Below are 22,980 nucleotides of genomic sequence, written 5' to 3'. Positions count from 1 at the left end.
CTTATCCATCCAATTCAAAGACCGCCTAGATAACAACGCACACAACAGCAAAGAGCTCTTCAACATCATGAAGGAACTCTCCAACCTCAGCTCCACACCATTGACATCCCAACACCTGTGAGACTCGCTTTCCACTTTCTTCCATCTCAAGATCGCAGACATCCACAACAGCTTCCTCGCCGTCACCACCCTGGCAACCGATGAAAGCCCCCACTCCCACGACCACCAACCACCTGCTCGCCTGTACCAATATTAACCGCAACAACACCATCAGGATCATGAACACCATCCACTGCGGATCCCCGGAAGACCCCTTCCCACGCCACATCTTCAACAAAGCCAGCACCACCATCGCACCCCACCTCCAGAAAGCCATCAACATCTCCTTCGAAACAGCAACCGTCCCGGAGAGCTGGAAGCATGCCGAGATCAACGCCCTACTTAAAAAACCCAAAGCAGACCCGAAGGACCTCAAGAACTTCCGGACCATCCCCCTACTCCTATTCCCGGTGATGGTCATCACGAAGACCGCCAACAAACAACTGACCCGATACCTCGAGGAAAACAGCATCCAGAACCCGTCCCAGTTCAGTTTCCGCAGCAACCACAGCACCAAAACTGTTCTCATTGCCGCCACTGATGACATCAGAACCCTGCTAGACAGCGGAGAAACCGCGGCCCTCATCCTCCTGGTCCTGTCAGCGTCCTTCGACATGGTCTGCCACTGCACAAAACGAACACGCCTCCATGACGCCGGGATCCAAGAGAAGGCCCTGGACTGGACCACCTCATTCCTCTCCGGCAGAACACAGAGCGTCCGCCTCCCGCCCTTCTGTCCTCAAGCCACCAAGATCATCTGGGGCGTACCCCAGGGCTCATCCTCCAGCCCAATGCTGTTCAACATCTACATCATGACACTACTCGCCCGAGTCGCCCGACAGCACAACCTCAACATCATCTCCTACCCCGATGACACCCAGCTGATCCTCTCCCTCACTAAGGACCCCCACACCGCCGAATGGATGAGGAACAGCCGTCTGGAAAATCTGGGCATCTCTGATGCCGCTCTGGCCCTCTTAGCATCATTCCTGACAGGCAGAATCCAACACGTTTACTGGGATGGACTTAAATCAGAGGAATTCACTCGTCCTGGAGGAGTCCCACAAGGGTCGGCGTTATCACCAACCTTGTTCAATCTATATGTCACCCCCTTGGCGGATCTGATAAACTCTCATGGCCTGAGATTAGTGTCTTATGCAGACGACACGCAAATCATAGTGTCTGTCTCCGATTCTATGAAGCAACTGCAGGGCGTTTCAGGAATTGCCTTCTCAATGTGAAAAACTGGATGAGCCAAAACTTTCTCAAATTAAATACTGAGAAGACTGAAGTCATGGAATTCGGTCAGAAGCCCTCGATATGGAGTCAGCTATGGTGGCCCCCGGAAGCCGGCTGTTATTCAACTCCAGCTGAGAAGGTCAGAAACCTTGGATTTCTATTGGACAAAAACCTTTCCTGCACGGCGCAGGTTAATCAAGTCACCTCTGCCTGTTTTCATATGATGAAGGTACTTAGAAATATCTTGCCCTACATCCCACCCACCTTAAAAAAGACTGTTCTTGCCGCCCTGGTAATGTCTTGGGTTGACTATTGCAACTCTCTCTATCTTGGTACGGGGGGGAAGCAAATGATCAAGCTGCAGGCTATCCAGAATGCGGCCGCCAGGTTTCTTTTGAACCTGCCAAGGCGTCACCCCACCTCCCGTGCCATTCGAGAGCTACACTGGCTGCCAATTAAGTGCAGAGTTCAGTTTAAGGCCCTCTTCCTGGCCCACAAAGCTGTTCACGGAAAAGGATCCGATGACCTGGCCAAACTCCTCCCGCGATATGTGCTCAACCGAATTCTAAGATCAGCCAATCAAGACCTGGTCTGTGTGCCTAGAATCCGGAGAGTGCGTTTGGGTGGAAAATCCTTTTCTAAACAGGCTTCCAAACTTTGGAACTCACTGCCTGCTGAACTTCGCTCTCAAGCCTCCAAACTGAGGTTCAGAAAATCCCTGAAAACATGGCTGTTTTCCCTACCCTGATCTGCCTCACATCGCCTTCTAATCTACAGCACCAAGACGCCGCGGCATTCGAGCGCTTAATAAAAATTTCAGTCAGTCTGAAGCTGAACTCAGAAAAGAAGAAGGTCCTCATCCTTGGGTCCACCCCTTAGGCCTGGGACGACTCATGGTGGCCGACCGCACTGGGAACAGCTCCAACACCCATGCCTGCAATCTAGGGGTCATCCTCGACCCCACCCTCTTCATGACTAATCAGGTCAACGCCGTCTCTTCGTCCTGTTTCAACACCCTCTGCATGCTCCGCAAGATCTACAAGTGAATCCCCATCAAAACGAGAAGAGCGGTCATCCAGGCCCTCGTCAGCAGCAGGTTGGACTACGGAAACGCCCTCTAAGCAGGAATCTCGGCCAAACTCGTGAAACGGCTTCAACACATCCAGAATGAAGCAGCAAGCCTGAGCCTTGAGCTCCCTTGCCACAGCCACATCACACCCCACCTGAGAGACCTGTACTGGCTCCCCGTCAACAAGAGGATAACCTTCAAGCTCTTCACCCACACACACAAGGCACTCCACAACACCGGACCAGCATACCTCAACAGACAACTCAGCTTCTATGCCCTTACCCGCCAGCTCCGCTGCGCCGATCTCGCCCTTGCCACAGTCCCCCGCATCTGAAGAGGGACCTCCAGTGGCAGATCGTTCTCCCACCTCACCGCCAAGACCTGGAACACCCTCCCCATCCAACTATGGTAGACCCAAGACCTGCTGACCTTCAGGAGACTCCTCAAGACCTGGGTCTTTGAGCAGTAGCAGCATCCCCCTCCCCCCAGCACCTTGAGACCCGCACGGGTAAGTAATGTGCTTTACAAATGCAATGATTGATTGATTTATTGATAATGTGGGAGAGGTGTGGCGCAGCGGCTAGGGTGCCTGACTCCGGACCACGGGTTCATGGTTTGATCCCCGGTGCCGGTGGCAGGTCAGCCCAGCACCATGTGACTCTGGGCAAGAGCTCGCTCAATCTTCCCGAGGGCCTCTAGCACCGGGAAACCACTTCGGAGGTAGCTGTGCGCTTTACAAATTCAAGGTTATTATTATTATTATAATGTGGCCAAGACAGTTAATCTGTCCGCCACTAAGTCTGCCTTTGATGCACTGGAGATAATCATTTGAGTGTAGTCAGCATACAACAGCCATGGTCACTGATTAGTTTGGCCAGCGGGGTCACGTAAATATTGAAGAGCGCTGGATAGAGTGATTATCCATGCGGCACTCACCCAGAAGGATAGAATGTGTCTAATTCTAGGGAGTCCTAACACCTCTGTTCTCTAGCAGAGAGGAAGGAGGTCAAAAGGGAAAGTGCAGTGCCTCCAACTCCTACTGCTTTCAGCCGTCATGTAAGTACACTATGATTAATTGTATCGAAAGCGGCTGCTGGTTCCGTCGAGAGGCCAGAACTAAAGCCATGTTGTGCAGAGTCTAAAAGGTTGTTGGAATTTAAGTAGTCCGCAAGCTCTACGTTAATGGCCTTTTCCAGGACTTTCGCTGCCAGGGGCAAGCAGGAGATTGAGTGGTAATTTATTACCTCAAGAGGGTCATGAGAGGGTTTCTTTAAAACGGGTTGAATACAACCTTTCTTCCAGGAAAAAAGGAAAACACTGGTATTGATACCATTGTTAAGAGGAGGGGCAAATAATGTGCTGTCTTTGTTAGAGACACCATGAATGATGTCGGGCGGACATGGGACGGTTGGCGATCCAGACTTGATAGCCAGTAATAGGTCATTTATGCCATTGGCTGTCAAGGAAGAGAAGCTGGTTAGATGGCAGGTGTTGGGTGTCATGTCTGCTGTGAGTGTGGCCTGAGAGGAGGGTGTGTCAGGGCTCTGGCTCTCTAGTTCCTGATATATTACTTGAACCTTTCACTGAAAGAAAGTGCCCATTTTATCGCACAGTGCTTGATCCTGGGCAAATGCATTGCTATGCTGGCATATGGATAGTGCATTGACGGTCCTGAAGAGTTCTCTAGCTGAATTTGTGGCCCCCTTGATTTTGCTAGTCTAGAAGTTCTTTTTGGGGATAATGATGGCTCTTTTGTAATCATTTATTGCCTGGTTATAATTCTTTCTGGCCGTCATGCTATAGTCCACCCTCCATATGTGTTCAAGGCATCTACATGTGGATTTAATTGTTTTCAGCTTAGGATTGTTCCAAGGGGCGGAAGGTTTTTTCCTACACTGTTTGAATGTACTTCCTGGTGCTAGTTGATTAATGGCTGCTGTAGGAAGGGGGAGGCTCTAGTTGGCGCAGTGCAACACTAGCGACAAGCAGGGACTCTCTCTTCCTCGTCAGGGCTGAGGGTTACCTTCCAGACAACCTCTGCTTACCCTCTAGGTAGTGTGGCTTAAGCAGTCGTAGGCTAATCTTTGGGGCACATAGGGTTAAACACTTGCAATAATACACCTTTACAACCAACCCACCACACAACGAGACCAGACTGTATTCTGTAAAAATATATATCTTTATATAGATTTTAAGCAGGCTTGTGAATACAGTCAACGTACTTTACGATAACGGTTGCAAGTTACTCAGTTCAGGTTACCACAGCTCTTATAGCAGTTCTCTGAGGGCCCGTAGGCCGGTGTTAACCAAAGTTCTTGTGGAGCCGGCGGCTTCCAGGGGATCTGTCCCACGTCGCGTTGCCTTCCCGGGGTCGCTGATCGTTGCGGCTCTTCAGCCGAGCAGGTCACTGGTCATCCGGGGCAGCGGTGTTCTGTGGCGGCAGGGTCCTCTCCTCGTCGTCCGCTCCGACCCTGGGGGCGGCGGCTGTGCGGCGGTGGCAAGTGGCAGTACGGTCCCCAAGTGCAGGACGTACCCAGCCAAGTGCCGGTGCAGCTGTGGACTCACAGCTGGGCTATCGGGCAGGCTACCGACCTTGCGGATTCTCACAGGGCAACTGTCCGTCTTTGCAGGTGAGTGGCTGCTCGTTATGCAGTCACCTCGAGAGCTCGGACCGGACGGGTCCTCCTTCGCTTTGCTCTCGGGCTCCCGGTGCAGTTGCGGTCACGGTGTTCGGGCCAGCGGCGGTTGGTCCTTACTTTGCTCTCGCTGTTGCTTTGGGCCCCGGTCACGGTGGTCAGGTGGATGTCGTTGCCTTGGAGGAGATTCCTCCGTCGGTGCTGCGGCGATGGTCAGCACCCGCAGTCGCTTTCTTTCAGGGGGTAGCGTCCACTGGTCCTGGGACGCTGGTCAGGGGGCAAGTTCACAGCAAGCCCTTGGAGATCTCTTTAGCAGAGTTTGGCACAAAGTAAAGCAAAAGTCTTCTCGTAGTCTTTTCTTCTTCCTCTCCTTCAGAGCAAGGCACCAGACACAGGCAAGAGTCAGCACCCTTCCTCGTCTCTCACGGTCCTTCTCGTAGGGCAGAGTCCTTCTGTGGCCCAAACCGGATCTAATTTTCAAGGAGCAGGGCTCCTTCTTTTATAGGCCAATTCTTTTGTTCTCGCAGGCCAGGGGGGCCTTTGCATAGCCACTCTCAGTCCTTGAGTACCCCGGTGGGTGTACTCCGGCTTCTGCTTTCAGTGTGAGGGGCAGGCGCATCAGACGCCCCACAGGAGGTGGAGCCAGCATTGTGCGGACAGGGGCGGCCAGAGTACCTTGTTGATGGGGGCTTCGCCCTTCCTGGGCCAGGTGCCGGTAGAGTCATCCGCCGCTCCCCAGGAGGGTGGAGCCAGCATTGTGGTGGCCGAGCACAGCTACAGTTCGAGTCAAGAGGCACTTCTACCTCCCACTAAGGTGTAATCTGCGCATTCACCATCTGTCATCCCTCCAGCCCTGTCACTCACACATCCCAGACAGTCAGATACACATACCAGCAGAGGCGGGCTGAAATGGTTAAGCAAGCAAATGCTAACTTTCTAAAAGTAGCATTTGCAAACCCAGGATACTAAAATAAACTTGACTACAAGAAATATTTTATCATCCTGAGTTCAGGCATACTAAACATGACTCGCTACCATGCTCCTTGAGCCTGCGGGGATTATAGGGTGTAATAATCCTCGCAGCTCAGTCTGGCCTAATGGAGCAGGTAGCCTTCAATAGTGAAATACGGTCTTGGTTGTAAGTCACTACTAGGACATGCCACGCACATCAGGGCTTGTCCTACCTTACACCTACAACGCACCCTGCCCGCAGGCCTACCATAGGGGTGACTAATATGTAGTCAAGGGAAGGTTCGGGGCTGGCAAGTGGGTGCACTTGCCCAGCTAGCGTGACAGTACGAGACCGCACGCGGGTTCTGCGGTCGCAGTTCCCAGACACATCTTTACGGCTGCTTCGGTGGGTGGCGCAACCAGCGCTGCAGGCCCACCAGCAGTATTGGCATCTACAAGCCCCGGCACTCTCTAGTGCGCTCGACTAGGGACTGACAGTAAATCCAATGCCCCAATCAGGGATACCAATCGTATGTACAGTTTACAGTAGGGAGCACTTGCACTGCGGCACGGATCAGCCGTGGCGCAGTGCCCTGAGTATCGGAAAACCAGCAAAACATCGGAGGCACATCAGCAAAAAGTGGAAGGGAGACTCACGCCAAGGTGCCAGGTCTAACATGTGTCCCCTCCAGCTGAAATGTGGGGGGAACTACCCTTCCCCAGGGAGTTCCACATCACTAAGGCGGAAAAATCTGGACAGACCGTCAGCGTTGGCGTGATCGGTGCCAGGGCGGTGTTCCACCGTAAAGTCCATACTCTGTAGAGAAATGGACCACCTCAACAGTTTCGGGTTCTCACCCCTCATTTGCATCAACCATCTGAGGGGCCTGTGGTCCGTCTGAACTCGGAAGTGAGACCCAAACAAGTAGGGTCTTAGCTTCTTCAGCCCCAGACCACAGCAAATGCTTCACGCTCTATTGCACTCCACCTACTTTCCCGTGGAAGTAACCTCCTACTTATGAAGGCTACGGGTTGGTCAAAGCCCTCCTCAGTCATCTGTGAAAGAACAGCCCCTACACCATGCTCTGAAGCGTCTGTTTGCACAATGAACTCCTTGGAGAAATCAGGGGCCAGGAGCACGGGCGCCGTGCACATGGCAGTCTTCAGGGTGTCAAAAGCCTTCTGACAGGTGTCAGTCCAAATCACATTCCTGGGCTGCTTCTTCGAAGTCAGCTCTGTCAAGGGGGTCACGATCGTGCCATAACCCTTGACAAACCTCCTGTAATACCCAGTGAGCCCCAGGAAGGCTCTCACTGCAGTCTGGGTCTTGGGGGGTTCCCAAGCCAGGATGGTCTCGATTTTGGGCTGCAAGGGTGCTACCTTGCCACTCCCAACTTGGTGTCCCAAGTACACCACTGAACCCTGCCCAATCTGGCACTTGCTTGCCTTGATTGTGAGGCCTGCTCTGCGCAGGGCCATCAACACTTCCCAGAGGTGTCGCAGGTGTTCTGGCCAGGTGCCACTGAACACTGCAATGTCATCCAGGTAGGCGGCACTGAACTCGTCCAGTCCAGCCAATACCTGGTTGACCAATCTCTGAAAGGTGGCAGGGGCATTCTTCATTCCAAATGGCATAACCCGGAACTGGAAATGCCCATCTGGTGTAGAGAATGCCGACCTCTCCTTTGCCCCATCGGTCAAGGCGATCTGCCAGTACCCAGACGTTAAATCAAACGTACTAAGGAACTTAGCAGCCCCCAGCCGATTAATGAGCTCGTCAGCTCTGGGGATGGGGTGCGCGTCAGTCTTCGTGACTGAATTGAGTCCTCTGTAGTCCACACAGAACCGGAGTTCGGGTGTGGCTCCCGGCGCAGCAGCCTTCGGAACCAAGACCACGGGGCTGGACCAAGGACTGCTGGAAGACTCAACCACCCCGAGGGCAAGCATCTTGGAGACCTCCTCCTTGATGCAGGCCCGGACCCTGTCAGTCACCCGGTAAGCCTTATGCTTCACAGGTAAGCTGTCTCCAGTGTCCACATCATGGACGCACCAATCTGTGACACTCGGAACCAGGGAGAACAGGTCTGGAAACTGCCCCAGCAACTGGCGGCAGTCCTCCTGTTGTTCGGCGGTCAGGGTGGGTGAGAGGTTAACTCCATCCACTGACCCATCTTTCTCACAGGCCACCAAGAGGTCAGGAAGAGGCTCCGACTCCTCCTCCATTCCGTCATCGGTTGCCAACAACATGCCCACTTCGGACCTTCGCAAGTGGGGCTTGAGGCGGTTAACATGTAGGACCCGCAAAGGGTTCCTGGGCGTCTTCATGTCCACCAAGTATGTCACGGGGCTCTTGCGCTCCACAACCTCAAATGGTCCTGTCCACTTATCCTGAAGGGCACAGGGCTCCACTGGGGCCAGGACATACACCTCTTGTCCAGGCTGAAGCTCGACCAGAGTGGCATTCTGATTGTACCACCGCTTCATTTCCTCCTGGCTCGCTTCCAGATTTGCCTCGGCAAGTTGTCTGAAGCGTCTGGTCTGGTTTCTGAAGGCCAGCATGTAGCTATATACATTCTGGGGAGGTTTCCTGGGAGATTGCTCCCAGCCTTCCTTTACCAAACTCAGCGGTCCTCTCACGGGGTGACCGTACAGTAGTTCAAAGGGGCTGAACCCTAGGGACTTCTGTGGCACCTCGCGATATGCAAAGAGCAGGCATGGTAAGAGGACGTCCCACTTACGCCTCATCGGACCTTCCAGGCCCATGATCATGCCTTTTAGGGTTCGGTTGAATCTTTCAACCAACCCGTTACCTTGGGGATGGTAGGGTGTGGTGAACTTATACGTCACGCCACACTCCTGCCAAAGGGACTTCATATACTTCGATATGAAATTGGTCCCCCTGTCGCTCACCACCTCTAGAGGGAATCCTACTCATGAGAAAATTCCCATCAGTGCACGCCCCACCACGGGAGCCGTCACTGTCCTCAGAGGGATGGCTTCAGGGTACCGGGTGGCATGGTCCACCAAGACCAGGATGAACCTGTTGCCCATGGCTGTCTTGGGGTCCAGAGGCCCAACGATGTCAATACCCACTCGCTGGAATGGCGTACCGACCACAGGGAAGGGTTGGAGGGGAGACTTGTTCTTCCCTCCCGTCTTCCCACTTGCCTGGCAAGTCGGACAGGTTCTGCAATAAGCATCTGAACTCTTATGCATTTGGGGCCAGTAAAAGTGGGTGACAAGCCTGTCATAGGTCTTGTCCATCCCCAAATGTCCTGCTAAAGGCACATCGTGAGCCAGACCCAGTAGGAAGGCTCAGAACTTCTGGGGTACCACCAGCACACGGGCTGACCCAGGTTCAGCAGCCTTAGGCTCTGAATACAGGAGGTCGTTCTCCCAGTACACGTAATGTGTTTTGGCCTGAACACCATTGGCCTGGTCTGCAGCCTGCTGCCGCATACCCACGAGAGAAGGGCATTCTTTCTGCTCCCTGCAGAATTCCTCCCTGGAGGGTCCTCCTTCTTGCTGCCAATGGGTCAGCTCAGGCAGGTCCCACAGTTCGGCGATCTGTTCCCCTGTAGGCTCCAGGGCATCCCCCTCAAGGTCTGCTTCCTCCTGGACCGTGGGATCTTCGGGAGCCGGTTTCCCGCGCCCCCTGCGCCTTCTCCCTAAGGCCGGTTCCTGGGCCTCTCCTTCAGGCCCCAGGACCTCTCGATCACCCCTACTGGCTGCCATCGACCGGGTGGTCACGCACGCCCAATCAGGCAGACCCACCATCCGCAGGTGAGTCGTCTTCTCCACCTTTTCCCAAGGGGAGTGCTCCAAGTCGTTCCCTAGCAAACAGTCAACAGGCATGGTTTTTCTCACACAGACCTGCAGAGTACCAGAGACCCCCCCCCACTCGAAGGGAACTTGAGCCATCGGACACTGACTCTCTGAATTATCAGCGTTGATAACCCTACAGTAGGCATGGGGTACAACCTGCTCTTGAGACACCAGGTGCTGCCTCACTGCAGTCACACTGGCTCCTGTGTCTCTAAGAGCCTCAGCTTCCTTACCATTGATGATCACCACCTGCCCATATTTCTTAGTGTTAGAGGGCAGGTAGTTCGTAGGGATCATCTCACTGTCTCCTAGCGAGACCAGGGTCATGTGAACGGGATCTCCACCCCCCGGGACCATCATTTCTTCTCCCAGGTGAACGCTAGTCACTTGTCGGGGCGGAGCACCAGTGGGTGCGGGTTTTCCAAACAGGCGACACTTGGGGTCACTGGATATGTGCCCAGGCTCGCCACATTTGAAACAATTGAAGGGCCCCTTTGGAACAGGTTTACCTGTCGGGGCCCCATTCTGCTTCGGAGGTGGGGGAGGCTGAGAACCCTGCTGCGGGCTCCCCTGGGAACTACTTTGGGGCCTTTTTGGAACCCTTTCTGTTTTCCCCTTTTGTCCCCCCCACTCTTCTGCTGGGGACCCTGCCCACTCTTGGCGGAGTCTCCCACGGGACCCTTGTGGACCCTGGTGCTGAGCCAGCGGTCCGCCTCCTCAGCAAGCTTCCTCGGGTTGGACAGCTTGCTATCGATCAGGTGTTGGCGTAACTCAGGAAAACAGTGATCAGACAAGTGCTCCCATGCAATTAAATCAAAGAGACCTTGAAAATCATTAACTTTGTTACCTTTCACCCAACCATCCAGTGCTCTGCAAAAGTAAGTCACATACTCCACATACGTATTCCCAGGCCGCTTAGTACATCCCCTAAACTTCTGTCTGTACATTTCAGGGGTAAGCCCGTACCTGTTCATTAAAGCTTCTTTCATGTGGGCATAGGATCTCTGATTTTCAATGGGCAAATCTAACAAGGTATCTCTCCCTTCGCTAAGGAACCTTCCCCACAACCCCGCTCCCCAATCCTTGTCAGGGACCCGGTGGGAGGACATGGCTACCTCGTATGCCCTAAACCACTGTCCTATGTCATCCCCCTTAAAGAACTCCTTAACTACGTCCTTCGGGATGTGCACTCTTGACTCTACCTGCACTGGCGATGCGCTGCCACCAGAGGGAGGACGATCCAAGTCTCTCTCCTTGAGACTTATCTCCCTCATTTTTACTTCATAATCCATTTGGTGCTTTCGCTCTTCCAGCGCCATTCTTTTCGTTTCAAGCTCCAGTTGGATTTTCAATTCTGCCAACTTTCTTTCGTGATTCCTCGTTTCCTTCCTGTCCGCCAGCTCCTCTGGCGACAGGCCTTTACCAAAGCTGTGCTCGCTGTCTTGCCTCTCGAGGTCGATCAGATCCCCAAGTGCATTCTGCTCCTCCGTTGCATTCTGCTCGGCGAGGGCGTCTTGATCCTCTGGGGTCTTTCGGGACTCTATCCAGGCTTTCAGGGCCTTGGAGAGCTGTGTCTTGTTTTTGCAGCCAGCGTGCGGGACCTTGAGTTTCTTGCAAAAGAACTTCAGTTCGTCCTTGGAATATTTATCCACTTTGGCGGGGTCCCACTCCACCTCCAACACCTCGGAGGTCGTGGACTCTGCTCCATCCAGGCTCTTCGTGCCCGGCATGGTTTTCGCACTCGGAATCTTCTTTCGGCAAAATTCAAAAAGCAAAGTCTGTGGCTAAGTAACTGGACCGTAATCCTTGTGTAGTGGTCAGAAGCTCAGGTATAGATATCGCAAGTGTAAATTCGAAATCCTCACCGCTGTGTCCAATGTAGGAAGGGGGAGGCTCTAGTTGGCGCAGTGCAACACTAGCGACAAGCAGGGACTCTCTCTTCCTCGTCAGGGTTGAGGGTTAACTTCCAGACAACCTCTGCTTACCCTCTAGGTAGTGTGGCTTAAGCAGTCGTAGGCTAATCTTTGGGGCACATAGGGTTAAACACTTGCAATAATACACCTTTACAACCAACCCACCACACAACGAGACCAGACTGTATTCTGTAAAAATATATATCTTTATATAGATTTTAAGCAGGCTTGTAAATACAGTCAACATACTTTACGATAACGGTTGCAAGTTACTCAGTTCAGGTTACCACAGCTCTTATAGCAGTTCTCTGAGGGCCCGTAGGCCGGTGTTAACCAAAGTTCTTGTGGAGCCGGCGGCTTCCAGGGGATCTGTCCCACGTCGCGTTGCCTTCCCGGGGTCGCTGATCGTTGCGGCTCTTCAGCCGAGCAGGTCACTGGTCATCCGGGGCAGCGGTGTTCTGTGGCGGCAGGGTCCTCTCCTCGTCGTCCGCTCCGACCCTGGGGGCGGCGGCTGTGCGGCGGTGGCAAGTTGCAGTACGGTCCCCAAGTGCAGGACGTACCCAGCCAAGTGCCGGTGCAGCTGTGGACTCACAGCTGGGCTGTCGGGCAGGCTACCGACCTTGCGGATTCTCACAGGGCAACTGTCCGTCTTTGCAGGTGAGTGGCTGCTCGTTATGCAGTCACCTCGAGAGCTCGGACCGGACGGGTCCTCCTTCGCTTTGCTCTCGGGCTCCCGGTGCAGTTGCGGTCACGGTGTTCGGGCCAGCGGCGGTTGGTCCTTACTTTGCTCTCGCTGTTGCTTTGGGCCCCGGTCACGGTGGTCAGGTGGATGTCGTTGCCTTGGAGGAGATTCCTCCGTCGGTGCTGCGGCGATGGTCAGCACCCGCAGTCGCTTTCTTTCAGGGGGTAGCGTCCACTGGTCCTGGGACGCTGGTCAGGGGGCAAGTTCACAGCAAGCCCTTGGAGATCTCTTTAGCAGAGTTTGGCACAAAGTAAAGCAAAAGTCTTCTCGTAGTCTTTTCTTCTTCCTCTCCTTCAGCAGCAAGGCACCAGACACAGGCAAGAGTCAGCACCCTTCCTCGTCTCTCACGGTCCTTCTCGTAGGGCAGAGTCCTTCTGTGGCCCAAACCGGATCTAATTTTCAAGGAGCAGGGCTCCTTCTTTTATAGGCCAATTCTTTTGTTCTCGCAGGCCAGGGGGGCCTTTGCATAGCCACTCTCAGTCCTTGAGTACCCCGGTGGGTGTACTCCGGCTTCTGCTTTCAGTGTGAGGGGCAGGCGCATCAGACGCCCCACAGGAGGTGGAGCCAGCATTGTGCGGACAGGGGCGGCCAGAGTACCTTGTTGATGGGGGCTTCGCCCTTCCTGGGCCAGGTGCCGGCAGAGTCATCCGCCGCTCCCCAGGAGGGTGGAGCCAGCATTGTGGTGGCCGAGCACAGCTATAGTTCGAGTCAAGAGGCACTTCTACCTCCCACTAAGGTGTAATCTGCGCATTCACCATCTGTCATCCCTCCAGCCCTGTCACTCACACATCCCAGACAGTCAGATACACATACCAGCAGAGGCGGGCTGAAATGGTTAAGCAAGCAAATGCTAACTTTCTAAAAGTAGCATTTGCAAACCCAGGATACTAAAATAAACTTGACTACAAGAAATATTTTATCATCCTGAGTTCAGGCATACTAAACATGACTCGCTACCATGCTCCTTGAGCCAGCGGGGATTATAGGGTGTAATAATCCTCGCAGCTCAGTCTGGCCTAATGGAGCAGGTAGCCTTCAATAGTGAAATACGGTCTTGGTTTTAAGTCACTACTAGGACATGCCACGCACATTAGGGCTTGTCCTATCTTACACCTACAACGCACCCTGCCCGCAGGCCTACCATAGGGGTGACTAATATGTAGTCAAGGGAAGGTTCGGGGCTGGCAAGTGGGTGCACTTGCCCAGCTAGCGTGACAGTACGAGACCGCACGCGGGTTCTGCGGTCGCAGTTCCCAGACACATCTTTACGGCTGCTTCGGTGGGTGGCGCAACCAGCGCTGCAGGCCCACCAGCAGTATTGGCATCTACAAGCCCCGGCACTCTCTAGTGCGCTCGACTAGGGACTGACAGTAAATCCAATGCCCCAATCAGGGATACCAATCGTATGTACAGTTTACAGTAGGGAGCACTTGCACTGCGGCACGGATCAGCCATGGCGCAGTGCCCTGAGTATCGGAAAACCAGCAACACATCGGAGGCACATCAGCAAAAAGTGGAAGGGAGACTCACGCCAAGGTGCCAGGTCTAACAGCTGCCCTGATCCAATTATCATACCTTCCAGCCGCCAAGTTTGAGTCTGCAGCTAAGGTGGGGATGCTGTTAGCTACCAGGTCTGTTAGCATCTCTTGCCGGATGTTCCACCAGGGCAGAGTTTTAGTCAGGGCAGAGGTGTCAGCGGTTGGTCTAAATTAGGCCATCAGGTAGGTTAAAAAATATTGCCATATGGTCGGACTATGTAAATGGCAAAATGTTGTCAATACGCATAAGGGAATTGATCATAAAAATCCAATCCAACGTATGAAGTGCCTTACGGGTTTGGTTGTAGGACTTTCAACATAGAGGTGTAAGCATCCTCACTATGATCAAGGTGAAAATTGAAGTCCCCTAATATGGTGAAAGTGGGGGAGTCTAAGCATGATTCTAGCAAGTTCTGTAGTGCATGGGAGAGTGAGCATTTAGGTCCGGGCTGTCTGTAGAGGAGCAGACCAGGAAACTTTAGCACATTCCTGATGTTTATGTTGAACATCATAGCTTCTGCACCTGGTAGCAGAACAGATTCAGAAGTAATTTTAAACTCTGACCTATAAATAATGGCAATTCCACCACCTAATTGGACCAGCCTGGGCAGGTTGGTAAGCAGATAGACCACTGGTAGGGCTATCACCCAATCCGGTTCTGATGATGCTGTGGCCCAGGTTTCAGTGGGAAATACAATGTCAGTATTTGAAGTGTGAAGCAGACACTTTAATAGATATTTGTGTTTGATGGCAGATCTAGTATTGAGTAGTATAGCTCTAAGTGAGCCATCTTTGTTTTGTGGGACATTAGTACCTACTAAGGAGTCCCCTTGTAGGAGTCAAAGCTCCAAAAAGGTGACTTAGACTGAAGTCTTCACTGGGAGAGGGTGGCAAAAGTATCAGGCTAGCGAGAGGCTTTTCTTGGTATTGGAATTTCTCCCACTCTGAACTTTTGTGCCAATGGTTTCACCACAACTTCATTTGACGGCTATTCAGCCTTGTGGAACCCATTTGGGACTCTGCCTGCTGCCTTGACCCGCTGAGTAACTTTGACTTCCAGTTCAGAGACTGAGTCAGGAGGTAAAACTTCAGACAGAGTGAAATCCATCGCAGCCAGCCTTGAAGCATACCCTTTTCCCAGTCTAGCAGAAACAGTTGACCTCAGTTTGGCGCATTCTGGTATTTGGGACTAAAGTTTAAATCAAACTTTAAAAATTAATATCTCTGGCTCTCTTGATAAGATTTTTGTACTTTTGGTCTCATTTTGATGATTAAAATAAAATATAATTTGTAAATTAGAGTGAGATTTTATTGTTTTGTTCAATTGCTTTACTGTTTTGGTACTTTTAAATCCCAAGCACATTTCCCTAAGTTAAGTCTGTATGCTCTGCATCATAGCTACCAGGGGTTGAGCTCAGGTTTACATTAATTAAATCTTTACTGATCTAACAAGAGTATTGACATTATTACTTGAAGTGGACTACCACTCACCCTAACTAATAATCCACTTTGGACACAATCACATACAAGCGGCACACACCTGTAGACAAACAGCAAACAAACAATAGTCTTGAATTCTAAAAACACATGGAGTTGTGCTTGCTTCAGTTCAGACAAATGAAGTCCAACACAACCTCTAAAAAGTTCAAGAGGAGTTTTTAAATTCTGCAAGGTTTCAATATTTACCAGTCAAATAGATCAATGAAACAAATTACAATTGGTCCAATTTATTATGTGGAATAACGGACTGTCGATAATCTTCATGTTCATATTTAGGGTCAGAGTATTCTGCAGATGTAACCTGGTCGAGCAATCTGCCATTTAGCTTGGAAAAGTGAGTGCTGAAGAATTCTCAAGTGAAGGTATCATTAGGACTACTGCGCAGTATCTTCAACAAAGAAATTATAGCCAGAGTAGAATATTCTTTGACCATAGGTAATATGTGATATGCTTTAAGTTTTTATTATATATTCACTGAGTAAGTATTTCTTTTCAACTGTTGTGCTTTAAACCATGCTAAAAGACAGAGAGGGCTTCAGCTCTAGAAATCTTACCGTGAAGGTCAAGGATTCCTCCTCTTACTGCAAGAGTCTTTGCTCCATAAAGTGGAAGTTCTTTAGAACGCAGATGCCCATGAAGTGTGATAATTGCCTTGTGCTGAAAGGGTGCACCTTCTGTCCCAATCTACAATAAACACATGGTAAACAGAAAGCTTAATATTTAGTCACATAATATCTAATGGAGAAAATGTTGTTTTAGCTGTCAAGGTTTCCACAGGCCTCTAGTGTGCATTATATTGTACTGCTGTATGTCAGTGACAGGTTGGTCCGTATATCAGAATTTGAATTAGAACAATACGATCATTAATAAAGAATTTCAGGTAAAAAAGCAAGAAAGTCAGTAGAAACAATGGCCCTTGCATCCTATGCAATGCTTGCATGTAGGCAATGGTAAGGACTTATTTTATACAGGAATAAGACAAAATGAAAAACAAAAAGGAAAGAAGAAAACACCACTATTCCTTATACATCAATTATTTCAACTGTATAATAGGTTTCACCTATTGCTGATAATAATATATATACATTGCAGCTAGAGACTCTTCTGCTTGTCGGTTCTGCCATACAAATGGCACATTTTGGGGCCCATTAGGATGTCGGGCGGACCGTCTCCGCTATGCCTACAGTGGCGTTCAACCCAACATCCTTACCCGCCTGCCACCCATTTCCCCAGCCATATTACTATGGTGTGGGGACTGCGGCGGACGGAAACACTGTCCGCCGCTTTTCTGCCCCCGTCGCCTTACGGCCGGGGCTGAAAAGGGTTTATATGGTAGCGGTGTCTATCAGACACCGCCAGCCATATTAGGATGGGCTTAGGGAGATGCCTTTCCGTGGCAGCAATGCCGCCATGGAAAGGCAGGCGGTCTTTACTTTGGGGACCCCTGCGGGCCCCCATGGTGAAGGCGAGGTGGGGGGTGCACATGGGGGTACCTATGGTAGGCCCCAGCATTTCAATGTACAACATTGAAAAGCACAACGTGCATTTTTAGCATTGTGGCGGGCGGGCGGTGCTGAGCTGAGAACACAATCTTAAAAATGCAGGATGCGCCTGCCACTGTGGTGGGCGCATCCTAATTCCCCCCACAGGACCCCCGCCCTTATGGCGGGCGGTCCTGTTGTCCGATAGGATGGTGGGGGGACAAAGTCCGCCCGTCATCCTAATGTTCCCCTAAGTCTCTAGTTCAATTTCTCTGCAGCATTCAGCCAAAGAATAACTGAGTTTAGGTAAAGTTTAAGATCATTTCAGTTCGGACAAGTATCGTAATACAAGTAAAGGAGTTCCACTCCATCGAAGGACAATCTTGTAGCATACTGAACGTCTTCATGTGCTAAAGTGAGATTTTAATTAAGGCCTAGGTAAATTATTCAACAGTCCCACGACACACTCTTTATTCAATATTACCTCTAATTAAAATGTACTTTCACCAACATTGAATAAATTGTGTACCTGAAGAACTCCTCCTTCTGTAATCAGAATATTCTCTGCTTGCAATTCAATGTCAGCTTCATCAAACATGAGCGTTCCTCCTGTGTGAAAGTGGGAAAACCCCCAAATTGATTGAGCAAGTATTCATTTAACTATTCTTATGAGCTATGAATCGATCAGCAAGATAAAAAAAATATAAGTAGAAAATGTCGCAAAAATAATAAACTGGTATAAAATAGCGTACAAAATGCAGCAGATAATTAAAAAGCGAGGCTTGATGTCCAAAATGTTTAGGGTTGCGAACAGTTATTCTATTTGCAACTATAACAAGGCTTTTTAACACCTTGGCTGCTTGAGATGTTCCCCTGCTGTGCTGGAGGACAATAGAAACGAAGTGGTCATGACGAGGTCAGCTCGTCATCAGCACACGAGCACCGTGCCTCATGACGAGCTCAGCTCGTCATGAGCATGGAAGGAGTTAATATGTACAAACCTATTTTAAGAGTCTGCAAATTATTACTGACTCCTAAAATGCATTTTCAACACCATAAGGAATCACTATTTGGAAGGGCAATATTGGAGGCATCCTTTTCAAATAGTGACTATTTAGGAGCGACAGACTCCTGAGGTGGGTTGGTAAGCCATTCACAGAAGCCCTACGTGAATTTAAAAAAATAGTTTGTTGAGCAGTAGGCAGTGGTCTAGGAAACCACTGCCAACTCTCAAATAAATTTACTTTTTTACATATATAAACATATAAAAGGAGCTCTGTTTTCTTTAAGCAAAATAGCTGAATTAAAAAATAAAGTTATTTAAAATGGGGAAAACCAAATGGCCAAAGGACCTGCGTACAATTTGATACAAACGACAAATGGTCCCATTGGCGAGGATAAAAAAGGACAAGAATACGGCTGATAGAAGAGAGAAAAAGATTATTCCAATACGCAAAAAACAGCTAAATGAATGACATTTTTATATTTTTCAATCAATAATGCATACATTCAATAAATACTCTTACGGTCGCTCCATAAGGTGCATAAAAAGTGCTCATAGAGGTGTTCGAGTGTAAAGTGCATGAAAGAAGAAAAAGTAATAAATATCAATGTTGAAAAACAGTAAATATAGGCGCTGTAGCAGGCCACTGTGATAAGCCTGTCTGAAAGACTTGTTATGATGTTCAATATATATCCATCAGAGAACAGATGGCAGATGAATCAAAGCATATTACTCATAAGAATCATGAAACTCATTTTAGGCTTGTAAAAATATTAAGGACGATTCGGGCGGCAGCAGCGAGACAAGGTTGGCACTCGCTGGAGCCAGTCCAAAGCATTAAGGAGTTATCTTTCATTGAGGGATGCCTTATCGGCACAACACAGCAGTAAAATCATGAAAACAGATGTTGGAAGTTCCCTGGAGTGGACAGGGATGGTTATTAGACCCTTAACTGGTCTAATTTATACTTTTTTATTTTTTGCCTTGCCGCTCACGGCACGCTCCACATATTGGCCGCCATTTTACGAGCTCCGATGCTCATTTCTCCTCAGGAGCCAGTGCACCTGTGATTTTATTTTCAATTTCACCACCAAAAACGTGGGCTTACTGGCTAGAATAAGAATATTCAAATTGGAGAGACACATATCCTTTTTTTCTTGCCCTCCTCATGGTTTTTATATTTTTGGGCATCTTTCAAGAAAATCCATGAGATCGTACTGGTTCCTACTGGTTCCTAGTAATCAGTTTGCTCAAATAGTGACTTCACACAATAGTTTTAACTAAAAAAGTCTATCTTTATCGGACCACTTGGTCAACTCGATATGGTCTTATCCATCCTGGTTTCTTCAAAGTAACATATAAAGACAGGACAATTACTTATACAAGTATATGTATACAAGAAATGTATACATGTACACAAAGGAGAACACATGGAACTTGGTAAATCTTAAATGTTTCACATCTCATATTTAACAGGTGGTCTTCTATTTTTTCTCTTGGCAGGTCCCTACTCTCCCCTTGATTTGATGGAGATGTCTTTGTTCGATATTGCCCATCTAGTCCAATGCGACGTTTTGTTCAGCTACTCTGTCTCCTTAATGTATAGTAGGTCCCCATGGTGCAGTGTCGGTCAAGTTTTCTTCTCTTTCAGATTGCCCTTCCACTACTTGTTGTTATCATGTGTACTTATTATTGATGTTTCTTTTCAGAGTGGTGTCCGTTTTTCTTGCACCCCCTTCTCAATATTATAATATTATTGTTCTTTTTGTTCTTGACTTCCATGTCTAAAGCGCTTTGGCATTTTGCCATCTCTCTTTTTTATACATACCAGGGGAGCCCATGTTCTCTCTTTGCTCTTCTCATATTTCCTTCATCTATTTTATCGTTTTTCTCTTTCACTTCTTTCTATTCTTCTTTTCATTGTTATACAGTGAACTTTCTTAAATACAAAACAGCTCATTTAGTTCTCTATTCCTTTCTACCGATCGCGTAGGGTTCGATAAACATGTTTACTCTTTTGACTTTTCTTCCACATTTTTCCTTACATCTCTTCCTATACTCTTTGTCAATACTGCTTTTTTTGTTCATTGTCAGTCATGTGTACTCAGATTTCCACTATTTTTTCTCACACTTGTGGTGGTTGGTTAAGATATTTACCTACTTTAGGTCTCCAATGTGCTTTTTAATAGCTCTTTATATATCCCTCCAATTAATGTTTTACGTATTGTCTCATGGAATGTTAAGGGCATTTGAAACCCAGCCAAAAAGCAAAGAGTGTTGTCTCATCTATCAAAATTGATATGCCAAGTAGCTTTATTACAAGAAATGCACAATATACCCTTCTTATGCAGACAAGGGTTTTCGCCTTCCATGCTGTGAATAATAGGAATGGTGTTATAATATTATTTCATAAATCGCTATCTACTCATTTGCTGAATGAAGTTAAAGATGATAATGGCAGGTGGCGTTTGTTAAACATTAAGGTACACAATATCCAGTTTTCTATATGCAATATTTGTGGTCCTTATAGTATAGATTTAATATTTTGGAATACATTTTTCCCTCTTCTTTCTTCCCATGCATCAGAAAATCTTATAGGGGGTGGCAGTTGGAATCAACATATGGATCCTTTTTAAGATCGGAAATTTCAAACCTGGTTTGTTCAAAACAAAATGCATAAGACCTTTCATAAAACTATATCTTCTAGAGGGCTGATAGATGTTTGGAGAACTTCACAGCCTGATTTTAAGGAGTTCTCCTTTTTCTCTCCAGTTCACAGATCCCATTCTAGAATAGATAACATACGTTTCACACAATTCACTCTTGATTTTTTGACACATGCTGAGAAAGGTTCAATACTTATTTCAGATAGCGCTCCTGTCTTTGTAGGTTTTGATGGTCCTACTCCTTAACCCACCTCATGCAGATGGAGATTTAATAATGCTCTTCAGCTCGACAATCGTGTTACAAAGCAAATAACATTATTCCTACAGGAATTGTTTAAGAATAATCTTCCCTCAGACTTGCAAATGAATTTTGTTTTGGATGCATTTAAAGCAACTGCTACAGAGTTTATAATAGATTTTGTTGCAAATAAAAAGAGGAAGGCACTTAGAGATCCAACGCTACTCTTGAAACAAATTAAGATCCTAGACTATTAATATTTTTCTTCAAATCACACAAATACCTGTTCTAAACTGATTAAAGCTAAAATGGAATACATTAAACAGCCCTGGGATAGCGTCTGTGGTAATTTGTTTAAGTTTAATGCTAAAATGTATGGTGCTCGTAATAAGGCATGCAAATCTCTGGCTAACTAACTTAAAATAAAAAAACAAAAATCCAGGATTTTCGCTATAACGGATAATGCTGGGGTCAGGCACATTAGTGACCCCAAGATATTAGAGTGCTTCACAGAATACTACACTAATTTATATACCCCTGAGTCCTCCCCGTCATATTATCAGATTGATGCTTATTTTCAATCCATTCCCATATCTCAAGAAAATAATGTGAACTTGTCCTCTCTTGATAGTCCAATTTCGAGACAAGAAATTTCCAACGCCATTCATCACCTTCGAAAAGATAAAACTCCTGTGCCTGACGGTTTTTCCGTACGTTTCTTTCTTCATTTCAAGCACCAGTTAGTTCCTAAGTTATTGCTTCTCATTACTCATTTTTTTCTAATATGGGAAGGACACAAGGCTCTTTTACTTAGGCCATGCTTTGTCTCATCCCTAAGAAGGACAAGGATCTGTCTCAGTGTAGTAACTACATACTTATCTCATTAATTAGCATGGATTGTAAGATTATTGCCAAATTATTGGCTCTCCGTATTAATAAGGTCATCCCCGATTTAGGGGCCGATTATGATCGCAGTTTTCCCGCATCCTCCGGGCCGGTGGAAGCCACCGCCGGCCCGGAGGATGCGGGAAAACCTCTGCGGAGCCTCCACAGACCCACCATCAAATTAGGATGGCTGGTGGGTCTGGAATTCTATCCGCAGCTTTTCCGCTGCGGTCGCCTTCCGACCGCGACGGAAAAGCTCTAACATGGCTGGCGGTGTCTATCAGACACCGCCAGCCATATTAGGATGGTGGTGAATACATGCTTTTCCACGGCGGCTTTTCCGCCGTGGAAAAGCATACGGACTTTCACTTCGGGGGCCCGTTGCGGGCCCCCTGGGTGAAGGGGGGGTAGGGGGTGCACATGGTACACCCCTGCATTTGCGTGCACAAAGTGGCAGGCACTGCGCAGTGCCTGCTGCTTTGTGCATGCGAATGCGATGCATGCATTTTAATGGGGCCCTAAGTTGTTAAACATCAGTCAGGGTTTGTAAAGGGACATTCTATTGCTGATAATTCATTCCAGTGTTTTCCTTAATATAATTAATTTGGCTTCCAAGTTGAACTCACCTGTAGCTGCCATAACTCTAGATGTGGGAAAGTTATTTGATAGAGTAAACTGGGAGTTCATTTTGGGAGCACTGAAATGGCACTGCTTCAGTCCTCACATCATCCAATACATTCAGTTACTATACTCTACACCCTCCACTTCTATTTGGGTTAACTGTCATCAATGTAATTATTATTCCCTACAAAGGGGTACTAGACAAGGTTGACCTTTATCTCTACTTTTATTTAATTTAGCCTTAGAACCCTTCTTGGTAAAAATATGACATTCTCCAAAGTTTACTGGCTTTCAATTTAAGAACATCACCATTATATTTACAGCATATGCGGATTATATCTTTTTATATCTATCTAACCCAAACACGTCTGTACTGGTGTTTTTATCTTAACTAAATAAATACTCTATAGTGTCCATATATAGACTTAACATAGATAAATCAGAGGTCCTTCCCCTAAACAATATTGACTCCCAGATACCTTTATAGACACAGCGTTTACATGGAATCCGAAATGTATTAATTGTTTAGGTATCCTATATATAAATAACATTAAAGAAACCATTAAAATGCTTG

At 48.3% G+C, this 22,980-nt stretch overlaps 1 protein-coding gene across 1 annotated transcript in view; it reads right to left on the bottom strand.

The window, feature by feature from the left end:
* LOC147724580 (fibrocystin-L-like) overlaps window positions 1-22,980 on the bottom strand; it is a 1,106,658-nt gene that overhangs the window by 366,655 nt on the left and 717,023 nt on the right. The window contains exons 46-47 of the mRNA XM_086966124.1: window positions 17,523-17,602; window positions 16,067-16,196 (exon numbers count right to left, since the gene is read on the bottom strand). Coding sequence (XP_086822250.1) covers window positions 16,067-16,196; window positions 17,523-17,602 — 210 coding nt within the window. The remainder of the gene's footprint in view (window positions 1-16,066; window positions 16,197-17,522; window positions 17,603-22,980) is intronic.

Source organism: Lissotriton vulgaris, chromosome 4_1, assembly GCF_964263255.1.
Source record: "Lissotriton vulgaris chromosome 4_1, aLisVul1.2, whole genome shotgun sequence".
Classification (NCBI taxonomy): domain Eukaryota; kingdom Metazoa; phylum Chordata; class Amphibia; order Caudata; family Salamandridae; genus Lissotriton; species Lissotriton vulgaris.
Note: the sequence above shows the minus strand (reverse complement) of the source record. Positions and strands in the feature narration are given on the sequence as shown.